General features: G+C 42.9%; 1 protein-coding gene across 1 annotated transcript; it reads left to right on the top strand.

The window, feature by feature from the left end:
* Positions 1–392: 392 nt before the first annotated feature.
* N7458_002763 (glycoside hydrolase family 55 protein) lies at positions 393–5,368 on the top strand (the record flags this gene model as incomplete). The annotated part of the gene is made up of 13 exons (XM_056906146.1): positions 393–521; positions 578–638; positions 694–821; positions 873–1,064; positions 1,134–1,168; positions 1,224–2,316; positions 2,376–2,431; positions 2,491–2,612; positions 2,671–2,940; positions 2,998–3,143; positions 3,169–3,446; positions 3,506–3,777; positions 3,837–5,368. The coding sequence occupies 13 exons, from the start codon at positions 393–395 to the stop codon at positions 5,366–5,368; spliced, it is 4,314 nt and encodes a 1,437-aa protein (XP_056770253.1).
* Positions 5,369–20,335: the final 14,967 nt, after the last annotated feature.

Genomic DNA, 20,335 nt, shown 5'->3' with positions numbered 1-20,335 from the left:
GCCAGGGGTTCCAAATTGGGTCGTTTCCTCCGTTCATGGGTTCAAGAGCTGAATTGGCGTTGTAAACGAACTACTAGGCAGAGCTGCTAGCGTGGGGGCACGGACATGAGTCCTTGAACAACAGTGTCTTCGGATAATTCTTTTGTGATCACACCTTCCACTATTTTTACCGAAGTAGCATTGCATGAAAAAGAAAATTCTTTGATACACAGTTTCTAGGCGAGATATGCCTCAGGCAGCTGAGTAGGGTCAAAAAGCAGAGAACTTTGGATTCCAGACCTCTCCCAAGTTTAGCGTGACCCCGTTCCCCAGGGTGCATGCCCTCCTTTGACCGTCATTTCCTCTTCTTGTTCCGATAACTTGTTTCTTTCGTCTACCATTGATCCAGAACGATGAGGTTGGTGAGCATTCTGGCTGCTGCTGCTGCTGCTGCTGCTGCGGTCGCAGCAGCAGATCATCTAGTTCTACCGCCACTGCCTTCTGGCTACAGTTCCCCCGCGCTGCCAATTGGCCCTCCACAGGTTGGTTAGGTTTTCATCTGAGATCTCAGAAGTTTGCTTATCATGGAATATTCAAGGCCCCTCCGGCGTACATGGTCAACAATCAAGGAAACACTCACGGAGTGGCTCCTGATGCTGGTATGATGCAGTTCCACCGAGTTTCAGATATGGTCGTAACTGGTCAAATCTCCAGGGACCATGAACGGACCAATTCTGACCGACAAGCAAATGGAAAATGTGGTCAAGGTTGAGAATTCAACCCAACACCCTTCTAAGCGCGCAACAAGTACATTCTGGATGGACGGTATAACCCATGGCGAGGTAGGATTGTATACAAGCAGAGTGTTCCGAAACTTAGCTGACTTCATGCAGATGCCGCTCGCTGGAGATGGATATCAGTTCTACCGTAATGTTCAGGACTTTGGCGCCATGGGAGATGGTGTGACGGACGACACTGAAGCGATTAACCGTGCGGTTTCGTATTCCAGCTCGTCTAATTCGACTGAAAGGTGTGGTCAGTCTTGCGGCTCGACTTCAGTCTATGGTGCCCTTGTTTTCTTCCCAGTAAGTTCTCATGGTCTTCTTTCTTCCTATAAGATTCAGTCATATCGCTAATCTGGAAATTGGCAACAGCCAGGAACCTACCTCATCAGCACTCCAATTATTCAGTACGTATCTGTTTTCCAAGACTGCCCACGATCGCCGCTCACACGAACTGTACAGGTATTACTACACGCAGTTTGTAGGAGATGCGACGGACAGACCAACCATTAAGGGAAGTGCCAATTTCACAGGCATTGCTCTTATCGACACCGACCCCTATATTCCAGGCGGAAACGGTGCAGAGTGGTACATTAATCAGAACCAGTTCTTCCGTCAAATCCGCAACTTCATCTTCGACATGACCTCCATGGCCTTTACCAATTATGATGGAGACCAGGAATATAATGCCACCGGTCTACATTGGCAAGTGGCGCAGGCTACATCCCTGCAGAACCTAGACTTCCAAATGAGTGTCTCTACCGCAACAAACACAACGACCATGGTGGGTATCTTCATGGAAAATGGATCAGGTGGCTTCCTCAGCGACTTGACTTTCTTTGGAGGCAATATCGGGTTCCGTGCGGGAAACCAGCAGTATACTGCCCGAAATCTGCAGTTCACATCTTGTTTGACGGCCATTTCCATGATCTGGGACTGGGGCTTCACCTGGCAAAACATCTATGTCTACTCTTGTTGGGTCGCAATAGATTGTACCAGCATTGGTGGTATTGATTCCCAGGGCACTGGCTCCATCAGCGTTCTAGATTCTCATTTCAACGGCGTGCCGTATCCGATTACTCTGCGCAATGGAGGGCCATACCCCAACATCATTCTCGACAATCTGCTGGTCGAGAACTCTGCGGATGTTGTGCTCGTTTCGGGAGGCGAGATAATTGTCGCTGGATCTACTGATGCTCTTTACTTCACTTCTTGGAACATGGGGCGTCTCTACGATTCCTTGAGTGGTGATGGCCAGGACCACACTGGGTTTTTGAGTCCCACCCCAAACAAGCCCGCTAGTCTCCTCGACAGTTCCGGCCAATATTTTTCGCAGTCAAGACCTCAGTATGAGACATATTTCAGCAGCGACTTTGTCGTGGCCACTTCAAATGGCATCTCAAATGACGGGACTGGAGATCAGACTGGTGCAATCAATACCCTTCTTTCCAGCTCGGTTGGCAAGCCTGTTTTCTTCCCTGCTGGAATTTATCAGGTCGAGTCGACAGTCAAAGTTCCAGTTGGCTCGATCATCGTTGGCGAGGGATGGTCTCAAGTACGTATTTGCCGTTGTCTCTTCAAATCCAGAATTGTTACTCATTATGGGATCTTTAGATTATGGGGACAGGATCATATTTCGAGGATGCTTCAAATCCGCAGGTCATGGTTCAGTATGTCATCTACACATTCAGATCTCTTCGTTTTATTGGGAGTACTCACGTCTATGCAGAGTCGGTAAGGTTGGAGACTCTGGAGTAATTCAAATCTCCGATATGCTGTTCACTGTAAAGGGTGCTACCGCGGGATGCATCCTTATGGAATGGAATGTGCACGAAAGCACACAGGGCAGCGGTCAGTCAATCTCGACCATCAAAGTCGACCGGAATCTAATATTTCTCTCTACCTCTAGCTGCCATGTGGGACTCCCACTTCCGCGTGGGAGGAGCGGCAGGGTCCAACCTCCAGATGGGAAACTGTCCAAAGGGTTCAGACATCAACATCGATTGCATTGCGGCAAGCATGCTCCTCCATCTCACTGAAAAATCATCGGGCTACTTTGAGAATCTTTGGGTCTGGACGGCAGACCACGATTTGGACGAGCCGGTAGGAAGCGCCAACACGACAACTGCGTCACAGCTCAATATTTTCACTGGTCGTGGTGTCCTCGTCGAATCACAAGGTATGATATTCATAGATGTATCTTTCTCTTCGGATGATATCTAAGCACTGATGACAGGACCAACTTGGTTTTACGGCACCTCTGTGGAGCACAGCGTGCTGTATCAGCTCACCCTGTCGGGCGCAGAGGACATCTTCATTACCCATGTTCAGACCGAGACACCCTATTTCCAACCAAACCCAGATGCATCACAGCCCTTTGATGTAGGCTTTTGGGACTCTGACCCAGATTTCTCGGAGTTGTGTCTCCGGTTCCAACTGTGAAGACGCGTGGGCTTTCCGCGTGCTCGATTCATCGGATATCCTGGTATACACTGCAGGGTTTTACAGTTTCTTCAACGCCTTTGAGCAAACCTGTCTAAATGACGAGTCGTGTCAGGAAAGACTTGTGGAGACCAGTTTCACGCAAGGGTTCTGGCTGTATAACATTTTCACGATCGGCGCTGCGGAGGTCGTGAGCCCCATGGGAGGCATTCCACCCACCTTGCAGAGTGACGATAACCAAAAGCAAGCTTTCCTACATCTAATTGTCAAGTGCTTTCTAACTTTTGTCTCTCATTTTCCAGTGGCTATTCCACCGAAATCAGTGCTTGGCTTGTTCTTGCCGAGGATGGTGGTGATCTCGGCGTTTCATCTGGAATCGATGGAGATACCGTCATTGTATACATCGGTGACTTGGTTTGGGTTGAACCCAGCCCCATTCTCCAGTGCTCCCCTCCATGCATTATGGTGCTTCCCCCGTCGCCAGTACCCGCGCCCACTCCCGTCAATTTCAGCCCCATTCCTACATCGATCAATCTCGGGGGAACTGTCATCTCTGTAGTGACTCCATCACCTGGTAAGTCGACCCAATATCACAGTGTCCGTGGTAGGCCAGCTCGACTCATACATGATTAGTGACTCCTTCCGAAATTGGGTTCTTCCCTGTTACCATTCCGTCAGGTGTATATAGCTCGGCCTTCAGTATAGACTCGAGTCTTACACCGGGGCCCGTGGTGATCAGCGGAGGAGGAACCACACAAAGCATCACCTTCGACCCCACAACAGGCGCTGGGGGCGTATCGGCTAATGCTTCACTTGTGTACTACTCGCTTCCGACGACAATATATACATCTAACGGAGTGACCCAAACCTTCTCCGAGGCTCAATTCACAGAGTGGGCGACCTTGCCAACAACTACTACCATCACCACCTCGCTCAGCACGCGGGCTTCTACATCATCAGGCTCATCTTCTTCGACGACAACTACAACTCTCTTGCCAGTGTGGATCAATATTGGTGGCTTCTACTGGTCTCCAATACCCCTGCCTGGACCAACTCCTTTCCCGATTCCACGGCTCCCCGAGTTGCCCGAGATCCCAGACCTGCCATGTTTCAAGCTCTTCGACATATTCTCGATCGACTGTCCTCCAGACAAAGGCAAACCCACAACGACATACACTTCCGGTCCAGCCTCGCCAAGCTGCACCAAGTCCTGCGGAACATACCGCACGAGTGACTCGACCTCTTCAAGCACGTCATCATGCACCACAACAACCTCAATCGAATGCACATCCACGACAATTTGCAACACGTACATTGGATGCGAGTGTCAAACCAAGACCGTGACCGACTATTGGGTATCCTGTGCCACGGAGAGCTGCACCACTACAAGTTCAAGCATCGTAAGCGGCTGCGATGTGACAGCCACGACCACGACCACGGGCATCGCCTGCTTGACGGTAAGCTTGAATCCGGACACCGACGACGAAGGTGATGACGCCTATTTTCCTGCCGTTGCCTCGGCGGTCATTGTAACAAACCCCGAGTTTGTCTCGGTCGGCAGTTCATCCTACGCAGTCTCTGGTGGAGAGATAATCGTGGGCGGAGGAGCCTACTCTGTTCTATCTGTTACCGAAGCCGTGACCACGGAGATTGATGGAACTTCCGCTGTCATCTACCCATCTTCAACTGGAACGTCTTATGATGTGGCTGTGCCTGGTCTACTCGCTACCGGATCGTCTGCAAGCTCAGCCTCCACAACTGCCCCAATAACAACGACGACGTCAACATCCGAGCCGTCCGCAACACGAATCGCAGCATTCATGGTCTTCCAAGAGGACGTCAATGGCGAAGGCATCTTCCAATGGTGGGTTGTAGACGAGTACACAAACAGCGTTACGGACGTCTGCGACGCGTCCGCTGACATCGAGGTTGACTCGGACTCGGCACCTGGAGTTGACTTCATTTACCCAGACACCACGATCGGGCCTTTCACTAGCCATGGCATTGAAGGCTGTGTGTATGTGGGTACCACTGATGGGGCTACAGTCGGCATGATGACTTGTCCCGGGGTGGACTCGATTGTTTGTGAGAAGGATCCCCAGTATAATACGGACTTTGAATGTTCGGGCACGGTTTTGACATCTTGTGTGCGCTGTATATTCTGATTTGGGGCACATCATGGATAGACTGTCTATATGGATAGCACGGTGGCCTTATCATAGTAGAGAATCATACGATTTAGAGGTTCTATATTTCAGCATGCAGTTTTTGCGTCGCCTTCATGCCATCCACTACTTGAACCCGGTCAAAATCATCTTATCTGGCATGGGTTGGAATACCTAGAACTACTTCTCAAATAGAGAATGGCAGTAGGTAGGAATGCAAAGTTGAAGCACAGGCCCTTTGCCATGCAGCTGAAGTTTTTCTAGATCTCTACCATTTCTACCTCCATAGACTCGGATATTTGCAACCTTATCTCTAGTAGGTTTTGTTATAGCCTTATTCTTGCTTAGTATCTGATTAAGCTAGTATATAGACTTTGATGGTGTCTGTGGTATAGAGAAGGCTTGATCTCTAGCAAGACGCTCCTGGTATAGAAGTAATGCTGACTGGAATGATTTGCGGTATGCATTGCGCTACTTTGGCTCCTAGTTATCTGTCTGGAAGAACTGGAACTTGTTATCTGGTGTAAGCATAGTACTAATTGCAAAGATATGTCCTTTAACACTATCTATTTGCGAGTAGTATTTATCAAGCTTTGATCGGCTAGCTTTAAGTGATTGGAGCATCTGCTATTTCTATGGTATACGCTTCTTCTTTAGCTAGTTAATTAACTGCTCAAGATACTCAAAGAGTGTATTATAGAGCTTAAAAACTAGATATATAGTGATATCCTGTCAACTTATGTGGGTCTTCCCGCAGATGACTAATCTTCCCACGGATGACTAAGCCGCCACCATCTTTTCCCCGGAAGAACATCTTCATGTCCACCACATTGATTTATATTGATCCTCAACGATCTCGCATTGAACTGCCTATATTGGCCGGAGACTACTCAACACTCCAAGATAACCTCGGATGTTCTTGATTTCTTCATGTGATATTTACTATGTACCTTGTGTTATAAATTATGCCTGCTTTCCTATCTAAAATAAACAAGTTTGACATCTCTTTTAACTCATGAGTAGATTTCTTTGGCATACCTGATCATACTCCTTTTTTGATCTAATAAGCCGACCTCTATTTCTCTCATGATAGTCTCTCTTCACCTGCTTCAGACACACATATCCTTTTGTGTGCAATCGGATTTTATGATCACTACCTAAAATCCAACATATCCTTTATCTTTGATAGTAATGTAGTATAGAAGAAAAATAGCTGTGTAATATAGAGGAGATAGTCGATTTGACGCTATTCTTTATTATTAAGTAATATCTCTTTATAATTATACTACTTATAGAATAGTCTAAAATAGCTTCGTAGCCGTCTTGTACGTCGAAGTATCAAAAATGTTAAGTTCTATCGAGTTCTTATATCTTGAATAAGTACTAGCTTAGGCTCTTAGACCTAAAGCTAGAGGAATATTTCCTAGCGTTATAGACTTATATAGATATAAATTATAAGATAGCGAACTTTATTAAGTATACCTAATATCTCGCGCTTCTATTATCTTATATTAGCTTTCGCTACTAATAATTATCTATTAGTCTATCGTATCTCTATAGTGTTATTCTAGGGGATAGCTTTAAGACGATTAAGTAGCTAGTTCAAGTAAAGCTAGATTATATAGGTAAGATAAGGAATTCGAATAAGAGTAGTGTGATCCTAAGGGTAGATAGGGGCATGCCCTTCTAAGTATGGTAAAGGAGAGACTATATACACATACGCGGCCGGACGGGGCCTCACGTGATCAGAGATAGAATGGGGCCTCACGTGACCGAAAGTAGCCGGAAGGGGTCAGTAGGTCAGGCCTACTAAAAGGGAGCCTAAGGCAGAAAATGCTCCTAGGATCTTATCCTCCCCCACTAAATCTGATCTCGACCCGAGATTATTATATACAGGCATAAAAGGGTATATATATAACTAAAGAAGGGCAAAAATGGAATAAAGGAGATATACGGGGTTTGAACCTATAACTATAAACAAAGGAAAGTCGAAATCTATAGGTAGATTTCCGAGGACGAATTTAGAAGGAACCGAAAGTGGCTCTTTCCTCTAGAAAGGTATTATTCAAAGGAAATCAATAAATAAAGAATTCGTCAACATAAATACGCGCTTCTTCTTCTACCCTCTCTAATATAACTCTCCTTCCTATATACTCTTCGTATTCGCGTGTATACGTAAATTTTCCTACTTCTAATTACCTTCGATCACTCTTGATTACTTTTAGTATAGGTAAGCTAGCTTCTAGATCGGAAATAAAGTAAAAGGAACCGGATTAACGCGAATAATAGTACGCCTTCGCTCTTATAGGGCGGTCGATAATCCGCCGAGGAGTTCCTCTATAGAAGGCTCCGACGGCGCGCTTTTCGTCCCCTAAAGCAACGACGACAAGGAGTCTTCTTTCGTAGCCTCTAGCAGCGAAAAGGAAGCTCCTAATATCTCTAACCTAATCCTGCCGACTACTAAAATATCCTTCCGGGCCCTAAACGCCCTAGTTTCGGGCTTTCCCTTCCGGCAGGCCCCTTTCCTTAGAGGCCCAGGAACCGACGGACCCTTCCTTTCTAACGACTTAAAGGGTAATATCCGCAAGTAATTCCGGGCTAGCGGCGACGAAAGAAAGGGTAAGCAGTTAATAAGGCGGAAGTTCCTTTCTAGCTTCTTTATAGGAGGAGACGGTAGAGGAGGTTCTTCCGAAGAAGAAGAAGAAGTTATTAGGGCTAACAAGAGGAAAGACAAGGACACTACTAGTCCCTTTCGGCCTATTAGTAAAGGAAAAGAAAAGGCTCTAGTCCGGGAGGAGTCTTCCGAAGATAAGTTAGGTAGCCCTGCCCTATTTAACCCGAATACTAAACAGAAGCGCTATATAAACGAAGGTAAGACCTATTCTCTCCCTTTCTATTATAAATACTAACTTCCGTAGCTCTAGATAGTCTTAATTAGTTTAGCGACCCTATTCTAAAGTTTTTCTCTACTCCTATTAAGAAAAAGATCCTAGCGGCTAAGCGCGTCCGTTATATAGACTAGCAAGAGGGCGAGGCTAAGGCTATCAAGACTAGCGTTTAACGTCGCGTAGCTTACGTCTAACAAGCTAGGACTACCGCCCCCTTAGGGGCTAATTATGCGAACTACGGGAATCTAAAGGGTCCTTTTACCTCCTATCGGGTTTTAGTAGTTAGAGGAGATCCTTACTTCTAGGGTTCCTATAGAAATTGCTCGTTCAATTCCGGAAGTAATACCTGCTTGCTACGGCTAGGCGGCGATCAAGAAGGGCTAGCTCCCTAGGTAAAGGTAATCCTAGCAGCCTAGAATCCTAGCTATTCCCTCGTCCGTAGGACTCCTACCGCCGTAAGTGAATATCTTTCCCTGCTTAAGTTAGCTTTTATTAACAAAGATTTCTAGAAGCGGGCTAGAAGCGCTACTTCGCCTACTCCTAAGCGCCTACGTAAGGAGGACGAGGATTCGCCTACCCCTACCTAAAAGAAGCTAAAGGGTACTCCTAAGAAGGATACCGCCTAGAAGAGCACTTCGAAGAGGGATACTACCTAGAAGGGTACTCCTAAGGGAGATACCGCTACTAAGAAGGGTCCTATCGCTACTCCTAAGAGTAGCAAGAAGGGTAAGGATACGGCCGAGAAGGAGCTTCTACCTCCTTTTAAAAATAAGTAGTATAGCTCCCCCCTCGACGACCCGGATATTTAGAACCTAGAGGAGGATCCGGTAGCCGCTATCGAGGCCTACCGAGCCCTTTCGGGGACTAAGGACCGTCTAGAATACGACTAGAAGATCCTAAAGCAGGCTCTCGTTGCTTAAGGAGCTATCAAGGATTCTAACACGGAGGATAAGGAGTCTAAGGAGGAGCCCGCGGTTAAAAAGAACCCTTTTTTATCCTTTACGAAGGCTATAAAGGAGAAATAAAATTCTCTAGGAGTGTATATCCTATTTCGGGGTCTTCGGCAAGGGAAATTAAGCTTTTGGTTACGTATAAACTAAAAGCTAGTAAGGAGGAAAGGAAATCGGTGGTTTTCAGGCTTCGTAGTTAGATTTCTTTATTAGATCTTTGTTAAATTTAATCTGTATAAGTAATAACTTCCCTTCTTCTAATTATAGGTAGAGAAGCCTTCTCTACTAGGGTATTACAATAGCTAATAGCCCGTCGAATAGTATCCTTTCGTGAGTATTAGCGTCCCGAGGCCTACTAATTATAGTATAAGGAACGTCTTCTATCGTACTATCCTGCTCGCTCTTGTTGCTAGAAGCTTCTAAAGAAGAAGAAGACGGAAGTTCTTGCTAGTCCCTCGTCTTCTTGCCCTTCTTCTTATTACTCACGGTAATTCTCCTTTAGCAACGATCGAGCACGTTCTCCGTAATTGCGCTCTCTCCTACCTACTTTAGGCTAGTACCTACGGCCTGATCTACCCTAAAAGCTTCCTATTCCTCGCGAGTAAATATAGATAGATCTTGGTAAGTAGACGGAGAGTCGTCCCGAGCAAGGACTCTCTAGAGCTCTTCTAGCTTCTTTAGCCGCAAACCCTTCTACCGAAGGGCGCTCTATATAGCTAGGGACGCCTATAAGGATTTAGGGTCCGTTATATTTGCTTTAATAAGCCGAGATCCGTTAACAAGGTTACGGAGCACGCGGCCGTTCGGCTCCGCTAGCGTATAAGTACTAAGTAGATAGGATTGCAAGACTCTAAAAGGTCTAAACTACTTGCTTTCGTACTTTTGCGGCGATTTGTTACGAATAAGTACCTAGTCGTTAACCTTAAAGCTAGTTTTCGTGATAAGGCTATTACAGATACGATTTATCTTAATAGTACGCGCCAGGAGTAATTCGTTAGCTTTCGTTCGTGTATTATTAAGATTTTGTAGCTTATTAGCCTATTCCGTATAGGGCAGAGTATCTCTAGACAAGTCGTTACTAGGTAGTCGCGGGTGAATTCCGTAGACAAGGTAGAAGGGGCTATAGCTAGTCGTAGTATATTCTCGGATCCTTATAGTAATAATCGCTTGCGTAAGGTAGAGATCCTACGCTTTTATTAGCTTACCTATTAGGTATTTCGTTAATATACGACCTAATAGTCTATTTAGATTTTCTACCTTTCCGTTCGTTCGGGGGTAGTAAGGCGTAGTAAGTCGGTGTTTCGTCTTCAAGAGCTTAAGATAGTAGTCGATAGCTCCTAAAAGGAGGTTTTAGCTATTATCCGAGATAAGTTCTATAGGTACTCTATAGTTTATAAAGATCTATTCGTGCAGGAAACGACCTAATTCCTCCTCGGTCGCTCTAGGGACGGCTTTTATAACTAGCTAGCTGGTAGTATAATCGATCGCTATAATAATCTATCTATTTCTATTCGGGGTCGTTAGTAAGATTCTAATTAAATCGATCCCCTATCTTTAGAACGGACGGAGTCCGGAAGTAACTATATATTAAGGAGGCTCCCTTTCGAGGGATTTCTTCGAACCTTGCAAAACTTGATAATTCGGGCATGTATATATAGCGCCTTTAATATCCTTTCGTATCTATAGCTACTATGCTCTTAGTCGAATAACCCTATTCAGGCTAGGCTAGCCTAAATAGCTAAAATCTTCGTGTATACGGTTCACGAGGTCTCTACGAAAAATAGGCTCGAGGTATAGTGCTAAGAGCCTATCATCGTAGGTGAAAACGAGTAGCCGGTCTATCGCGCCCTTATTAATTTAGTCGCGTAAGCTCAAGCTCGCGGCGTACTTCTTAACGGACTTCGTAATAGTTTTATCAGTTAGTATCTCCCCGGTATCGAGGAAATGAACGGTCGTAGCTAACTACTTGCTTTCGGGGACTTTTATAACAGTCGGTGAAGCTACCTAAATTGTAGTAAGAGAGACGTCCTAAATCGGCCGGGATAGGGATACGTTCGTAGGGCCTTCTCTAATAAAATCAGGCCTACGGCTAAGCGTATCCGGGACTATAGCGTCCGATCCCTTCCGATACTATATAGCTAGGTTATACTCTTGAAATTTATATACCTATCTAGCAAGTTGCTTACTATAGGTCACCGTCGTCTGCAAGTATTATAAGCTTATATAATTAGTAATAACTATAGTCTAAGTTCCGTTCTCGATATAGCGATCCTAGAGGCGTAAGGCCTCTTTAATTGCTAGAAGTTCCTTCTCGTGAACAGGATAATTTAACTTAGCCCCTGTTAGCTTTCTTCCGTTAAACGTAACGGGGTAAAGTTTTCCGTTAGGGCTAATCTACAGGAGAACTATACTAATTGCCTATTCGGAGGCGTCCGTTTCGATAACGAATAGCTTAGTACGGTTAGGTTATAATAGCACCGGAGCAGCCGTTAGTAATTCTTTAATCTTACGAAAAGCGCTCTCGCAAGCTACCGTCTAACGAATCGGGCGAAACTTCTACTTCCGTAAGTCTATATCCGACTCCTTAAAAAGTTTATAGAGAGGGACGTAGATCTTCGAGAAGCCGCGAATAAACCGTCTATAATATATAGCAAGGCTAACGAACTAGTATACCTCGTAGACGTTCTTTAGCCTTAGCTAATTCTTAATAATATCGACCTTAGCTAGTATCGGGCGGATTTACCTATTTCTAATAATATACCTATAGAAGTCTAATTCCGTCGTCGTAAACATATATTTATCGGGTTATATAATCAGTTTTTCTCTTTCTAATACTTCGAGCACCTAGCGGAGATAATTGTAATACTCCTCCTTAGTTTTAGAAAAAATCAGAATATCGTCGAGGTAAATAACCACGAATTTGCCTAGAAAGGGTCTTAGGGCCTCGTTTATAATCGTTTAGAAGGTCGCGGGCGTATTATAGAGGCCGAATAGTATAGCGAGCTACTTATACTTGCCCTATATCGTGTTAAACGCCGTTTTCGGAATCGAGCGTTCGTTTACACGAACCTACTAGAACCTAGACGCTAGGTCGATTTTCGAAAGGACCCGAGCGTCTCCGACATAATCTAGAAGCTCCTAAATCCTCGGTAAAGGGTAACCGTTCTTAGTAGTTAACTAGTTTAACGCGCGATAATTAATATATATTCGCTACTTCCTACTCGGCTTCTTGACAAAAATAACTAGAAATCTCTACGGGCTAGCTAACGGACGGATTAGGCCTTTCTTAAGGAGAAGATTAACCTGAACTATCTGCTCGCGAAGCTTCTTGTCCGAAAGGGGGTAGGAGTTAACGTTAACAGGACGAGCGTCTCCGGTATCGATGTTATATTCGATATTTCTCTCTGGAGGGAGGCTTTTAGGTAATTCGTCCTTAAAAACATTACTATAACGTTATAAAATCCCACGAATCTTTAGATTATTGTGGTAAGGTAGTACTACTACTAGCTTAGATCTAGGGCTCTTAGGTTCTCTAATAGCTAACAAAAAACCTAAAGCTCCCTTTTTCTTTAGTACGTGGCGAATATTCCTTCTGCTTAAAAGGTTGACCTAAGCTTCCTCTAGCTCTTTGTCTTCTAATAGGCTTAGGGGTTCTACCTAATACGAGCGTTTGTGGTCTCGTAGGGTTAGTACTAACGTTGCCTAGTTAATATAGGGGTTTTTAGTAGTAAGGAAATCTTTACCTAGAATAAATTCGAATTCTAGAAGGTTAAGGATCTAGGCTTACGTATAACCCCTCTAAGTTCTAATACTAATTAGTAGCCGTACGGACGAATTCGTGAAGATCGTATATCTGTCTAGTATTCTAATACGGAGAATAGAAGACTTCCGAGGAGCTAGGAGCTTCGACTCGAATTTCTTTACGGTAGTAGCAGAAATAAAAGTATAGGAGGCACCGTAATCTAAGAGGGCCCGAATATTCATATTCTTATCCGGATGCCTAATAGAGAGCTTATAGAATAACAGCGAGCTTCCTATTACGTAAAGAGAAGCCTCGATTACCCTTAGTTCCCCTTATATCGGGTCTAGAGGATCAAGATCGGGTAACTATAGTACCTCTAATGCTATCTTTATACGGTCGACGAGCGTATCTAGTTCGTCCGACTGTCTCCGTTTTTTGACTTCTGATTATTTCTATTCTTTCTCGGATCTCCTCGTCTATCACCCTTCTAGTAACAATCCCTATAGATATAACTAAAACGGCTATATCCGAAGCACCTTAGACCTTTTCTATTATTACCTCGCCGGCTATCGCCCTTTTAGAAGCTAGGTTTCTAGCCCGGTATAGTACTTAAGTCTATATTTATGTCGCTATCTTAGTCTTTCGCTTAGCGTTCGACGTACCTAGCGATTATCGCCCTACGCTCGTATTAGATAAAGCGTATAATAGTTTCGTCGAGGGTGGTAGGTTATCGGGGATCCTTCGCCTATTCCTTCTAAAGTTTAACCTTAGCGCTCTTCCGGAGACGTTATATTAGAATTTCTTCGGAAAGTTTAGTTTCGGTATCGATCGCGGCCTACCGGAGATTCGTGGTATACTCTATAAAGGTTTAATAGATACCCTGTTTAGCTTCGAAAAACTTGTCCTAGCGCTTTTCGCTACCTAAATATTCTAAAAACTTATAGTTGATCTAATTCTAGTACTTCTACTAGGTCTTAATAGGTTCTATATTACCTACTTACACTCTCTATTTATATATAAGCTATTTCCTTTAGGCTTTATCGGCGAGGGCTCCACGAGCTAATAAGACCTTAGTTCGTTCGTCTACAGGCGTAAGCGAGAGATTAGTGATATCTTTAAAAAATCGTTCGTAATCGCGTAGATACTCTCGAGCTATATTATCCTTAATTTAGCTAGAGTATTCGCAGATCTCTCGGACTTTTTTTAGAAGGGTTCTTCTAAGATATTTAGCCCTGAAATCCTTCCTTCCCTAGGCCGTCCGGTCACTTTCAGGCGTAGAGGGGAACGAGGTTAATAGGGTCTAGATATTTAGAGGTATCGAGATATTACCCTGCTGCTACGACTAATAGAGGATTCTAGTCGGCTATAGAACTTCCTAGTACTAGTTTCGCGCGTTCTACTCCGCGAGGGAACTTACGTATCGTTTAACTATCTAGATAAGCGGAATTAGCTCTATCGCAGACTAGATAGCCGCGCGTATTTCGTTAGCTTAGGGTCCTAGGAAAGTTAGGGCACGTTCGGTCTCGGGCGTAATAGCACGCGGGGGAGCTTACGTAGGCTGAGGATCCGGATTTAGACCTACTAGTCCTTATAAAGGCTCCGACCGCTCGTCTATTAGTTGGTTTTCTATAGTAGAGGTTATTAGAAAGAGATATATTATTGCGATTAAGGCGTATTTCCGACTTCTTAGTCAAAACAAGTTACCGAATAGTAGAAGCTCGTTCTTATCGTGAATTTCGACGGCCTTTTAAGCTTCTAATCGCTTCTATTCGCTGCTAGATTTTTACTTCCGCCGACTAGAGATAACGTGTAGTCGTATACACGCGTTTCTCGGCCTTTCTAGCTAGAAGAATACCCCGCGGGTCTAACTGCTTTATCGGTAGTCTACGAGAGTCGGCGATCAGTGTCTTCCTATTAGATTCTAAGGAGACGGGATAATCTCTGTCTGTAGACACGAAGTGCAGATATAATAGAGAAAGGTTCCCCTCTTCCGAGATCGTAGTATAGCTGTAGCGGTTTCTTAGGGTTAAACCTGTCTCCTACTTCTTGTAGAGGTTTTCCGAGAGCTTTCGCGAGCTCTGTATACGAGATCTCTTCGCTTCTCGTAGCGTATATAGATTAAAAGGGCGCTTCTAGGTACCCTTAGATCAGAAGGGATCGTTCGTGGCGTTAGGAGAGGATTAGATTATATTAATAAATCGACTCTCCTAGTAGGTAGCCGTAAAAGGTCACCTTTTAGAGGGTTTGCTACTAGATATAATCCTAAGGGTAGATAGGGGTATACCCTTCTAAGTATAGTAAAGGAGAGACTATATACATATACGCGGCCGGACGGGGCCTCACGTAATCAGAGACAGAATAGGGCCTTACGTGACCGAAAGTGGCCGGAAGGGGTCAGTAGGTCAGGCCCACTGAAAGGGAGCCTAAGGCAGAAAATGCTCCCGGGATCTTAGTAGTATTACTTAGAAGTGCTTACTAAATTATCTTAACTAATATTTTGTTATTTATCGTATTATCCGTTATAATCCTGAATACCCGGTCTTAGATATTATAGTTAATTAATATCTTAAGAAGAACTATACTTAGATTTATATCTATATACGAGCTATATAATAGCTTAAATCTAAGAAGAACCTCTTAATAAACCTAATTAGCGTTAATAAAATAACCTATAATCGCTATAAAGGCTTGATTATATAGGGATATCTAGCAATCTAGAGTAATTAATATCTTTAAGCTAGGTAGAAGTATTTAAAGGGTAGAGCGTTATACCTCTTAGATAATATCCCGTAATCGTCGCTAAATCGTAGTTATAGATAGTATTACTAGAGAAGTAGGGGCTAAATACGCTAATTGAATAAGGGTATAGAAGGATAGATACTTAATAAGATAGAATAGTAGATAGTTTAAAGTAAGGAACTATAGAAGCTAAGCGTTCTAAACTACTTATAAGAAGGACTCTATTATAGCTATTTAGTCCTAATATTAATATTAGTTAGTATTAGATAGATAAGACTTAATAGAATAAATTACTATTTTTAGAAACCGAGAGATATCCTCTTTACTACTCGTTTTAGCCCTCTAGTAACCTACTATTTTAAGATACTTATTTAAGGTTGATATATGTGAGATATAGGGCAAGATGCCTAAACCGTCATGCAACAGTCATGCAGCGTATCAAGCTAGATTCATAAGGCCTATACAAGATGGCTGAATCTCTATAAGCTTTATGCTATACCATCATCACTACGGTCAATGACATCGTACAAGACGTATACAATAGTATACGATCTACATCATCACTACGGTCAATGACATCGTACAATCAAGCAACCACCGATCAAACAGCTACTGCATGAGATCACTATGCATCTAGATCTGTCTGCATGAGATCATCATGCATCTAGATCCTAGATCTAGATGGATCACATGCGAAAGAGGTTTGATAAGTTTGCAGAAAAGATTGATTATAAATATGCCCTATTTTCTCTACCAAGATATCAATCATACAGAGAAAAAAAGTAAGATTCAATACAATCAACCAAGCTTCAGTCCTACCTTACTTTTCTCTCATCTTTATGATTCTAAGCCGAATTGATTTTATCCTTCCTATTCAATCTAAGGAAGAAGATCAATTAATCTTTCTTCCTCTCTACCTAACCTGCGCAGCATCGCTTGCTCACAATATACTATATAGACTCTTCCTATTTAGTAAGGGTAACGCTGTTAGCACTACCCCAAAATGCTGGCTGCACTACCTTTGGCCTGATTTCTGCCTGATTTCTGCTAAGCCCGTCATACCTTTCAATTACCAATTCAACCACCCTCTTCCTTCTTATACACACGCATTCTTTCCTTCTTCTCTTCTATCTTCTACTACTAGGCCTATTATATGACCTCCTACTAGCCCTACTAAAATCACATAACTAACATATACTAATTTAATTTAAAATCTATCTACTAGTTAACTAGTTAGCTAATTCGCTACTTACTAATCTACCTTGCCCTTCTTATTAATTCCTTCTCCGCTATTACTAATTTCTTGGCCTTCCGACCGCGGCTAGCCCTAAGCCCTTGCCGAAGTTTTGTCTCCTAGTTTGATGGTATTCGCCTTGTCGATGTATCGGTTCTCTTTGAAGGTAGTAGTACTATGTGAGATATAGGGCAAGATGCCTAAACCGTCATGCAACAGTCATGCAGCATATCAAGCTAGATTCATAAGGCCTATACAAGATGGCTGAATCTCTATAAGCTTTATGCTATACCATCATCACTACGGTCAATGACATCGCTATACCATCATCACTACGGTCAATGATATCGTAGAAGACGTATACTATTGTATACGATCTACATCATCACTACGATCTACATCATCACTACGATCTACATCATCACTACGATCTACATCATCACTACGATCTACATCATCACTACGATCTACATCATCACTACGATCAATGACATCGTACAGTCAAGCAACCACCAATCAAACAGCTACTGCATGAGATCACTATGCATCTAGATCTGTCTGTATGAGATCATCATGCATCTAGATCCTAGATCTAGATGGATCACATGCGAAAGAGGTTTGATAAGTTTGCATAAAAGATTGATTATAAATATACCCTGTTTTATCTACCAAGATATCAATCATACAGATCAGCAGATTCAATACAATCAACCAAGCTTCAGTCCTACCTCACTTTTCTCTTACCTTTATAATCCTAAGCCGAATTGAACTTATCCTTCCTATTCAAACAAGAGGAAGAAAGATCAATCGATCTTATTTAATCATCTTTAATTTATCTTCCTCTTTACCAACCTGCGCAGCATCTCTTGCTCACACTATATTAGAATCATGAATGATTATATTTAGGTTTATTATTTATTAGCTTAGACTGATATTTCCTCCCAAAACTTTAAAGTTCTCCTAGTAAATGTATTAACCACAAAAGATTTTCTTATTATATATCTACTACGCCTGCGGAGATATATATCTTTATTAATCAAAACTACTTTAACTTATATATTTCACATTTTTCGTACCACTACTATCTAAAAATGTAATACTAATCTAAAATTAACAAAGAAATAAGTACGAAAATTCGTTTATTAGTTATAAAAAGCAGATTTCTAGTAGAGATCATAGTTAGAAGACAATATATTATCGAACAAGAGAAAACAGGTCAAAATTACACTTTAGAAATCTACTAAGTAAGCAAAATTATATATACCAAGCCCTAGATTTATGCAAGATATAGGGTTTTTTGGACCTATATAGGTACCTATCAAAAACCCATAGGTAACCTATGGGTTAGGTCCTCGACTTTCAAAAAACCTATAACCTATATAGGTTTGCCGATAGGTCCAAAAGTTGGACCTATCGATAGGTCGTGCCGAAGTCTAGTACCTACCCTAGCACCCGACCTAGCGAAAAGTATAAGGGTACTCCCTATTTATATACGTGCTCTCTCGTGCTTATAATTATACTAGTTATTACCGAAAAGGCCGCGGAGAAGGTAGTCGATATCCTTTACTATAACTATAAAGCACTCTCGTGGCTTAGTAGGTAGTTTATATTTAAGTATAAGATCCTATCTAATATACTTTAAGTTATTAGAATAAATAATACGGACTAGATTAAGGTAGACTTACGTTTAGAATATCATCCTTAATATACTTCGGCAGAGATCGATAAGTCTCTCGTTCCTATCTCGAAGCAAAGTTAATAAAATTCTAATATATAGACTTCTATAAGGGCAAATTTTTTCTCATTATAATATAGTCTTCCGTAAAAGATTTTAGAAGTTAGGGGGTTAGATTAGGTTTAACTTTAGAAAAATAGGTATTAGTCGCCTCCTCACGAGAAAGTCTCTATCTACTAAAATAAGTAATATAACCTATACCTATTAAGAGTATAACTTATAATACCTAATTTACTACTACGTCTTTATACCTCTCTAGAGTAGCCGGAGCAAGCTTTTTAAGGTATATAGAGTTATCCTCGTTTTCCCGTTTATTCTAATATTCACGGGTAAAGCCACGTAACGTAGCACGTGCAATTCTCTCCTCCAGTTTCTTTTAGACGTCTTTTAGGAGCATGTTCTTCGAATAGGTAAGTATTAAAAGAAAGAAACGGGAAATCGTATATACGCTATAGAGGCTTATATTTATAGCCCTAAGTCAAGTGAAAAGCGGAAAGTGGGTGCCCTAGGTGATCTAGGTGATATAGGTGAGAATCCTCGTATATTCTCACCCGCTCTTACCCCATTCTCACCTATATCACCCTAGTCTAGAAAGTTCTCACCTATATCACCTACACTCACCCTAAGATCAAATCTAACGCTATTTTAGAGCTCAGGGCGTATTGAGAATTGACCGCGTACTATAATGGGCTTAAGTACGGCTGAGCGGACGGGAAGCCCTGTTCTCTATACCCTATGGTCGTATGTACCAACTCCGACCGGTAAGTGGGTTATACCGCGACCACACACACCATTCATCTTCAAACAAATACAAAACCAGGGGCAACGACGGGGACAACGAAGAATAAGCATGAACTGGGGCATAATGTACTGAAATCCAGTCATGGCCTCACTCAAATGCCAAGCACTAATGATTGCCTCAGGCACCACAGGCAGGCCGATCGCCGTCCCGACCAGAACCAATTGCAAGGCAGTGTTGAGTGTGATGTACATGTACGTATATATACTAATGAGGTTCACATATAGTAGGATAGGGCCCGACTCATACTTTCAATAAGCCGAAGGAACACTGTAGGGGTATTCCGAATTACGATGTGGAGGAGGAGGAGGAGAATTTCATACTCGGATCTGTCAAGCGGCAACCCGATTTACCAGCAGGACATTATCCGCGCCCTACCGAAGGTACGGCCACAACTAGAAGCGGCGTGGGTGGGCCCAAGGGCATAGATAGTGTGTAATTTCGTGTTCTCCCTCCACTAGACGCTGCCAGGAGCAAACGCACATGAGGTACCGGGGGCAATCACCTGATATAATTCCTCGTCAAGGCGCGTGGGGAGATTAGGTTCTAGGATAAACAACGAACTAGCGGGACGGACAGGAAATCCAATGGATTTCGCGATACGTATTACCACGTAGGGGCTGTTCAAGATGGAGATAGTTGTCAAAAGGGGGTGCAAATAATCAAGATTGGCACAACACGAGCTATAACGAATGTATGTGATGGTCATCTTGCAAAGAAAAGTAATAAATATTGTACACAACGGTTGAATGAGCTAAGGGCAGATTCCACCAACGATTCATGTAATAGTATAGAGTTAGTTCCAAGTTACTCAGGAACGGTATGCCGACATTCGATGGACACTTCATACAATAGTCTGAGATGCTAGAAGCGTGATTAA

Source organism: Penicillium daleae (assembly GCF_028827525.1).
Source record: "Penicillium daleae strain IBT 16125 chromosome Unknown utg000002l_segment0_segment0, whole genome shotgun sequence".
Classification (NCBI taxonomy): Eukaryota; Fungi; Ascomycota; class Eurotiomycetes; order Eurotiales; family Aspergillaceae; genus Penicillium; species Penicillium daleae.
Note: the sequence above shows the minus strand (reverse complement) of the source record. Positions and strands in the feature narration are given on the sequence as shown.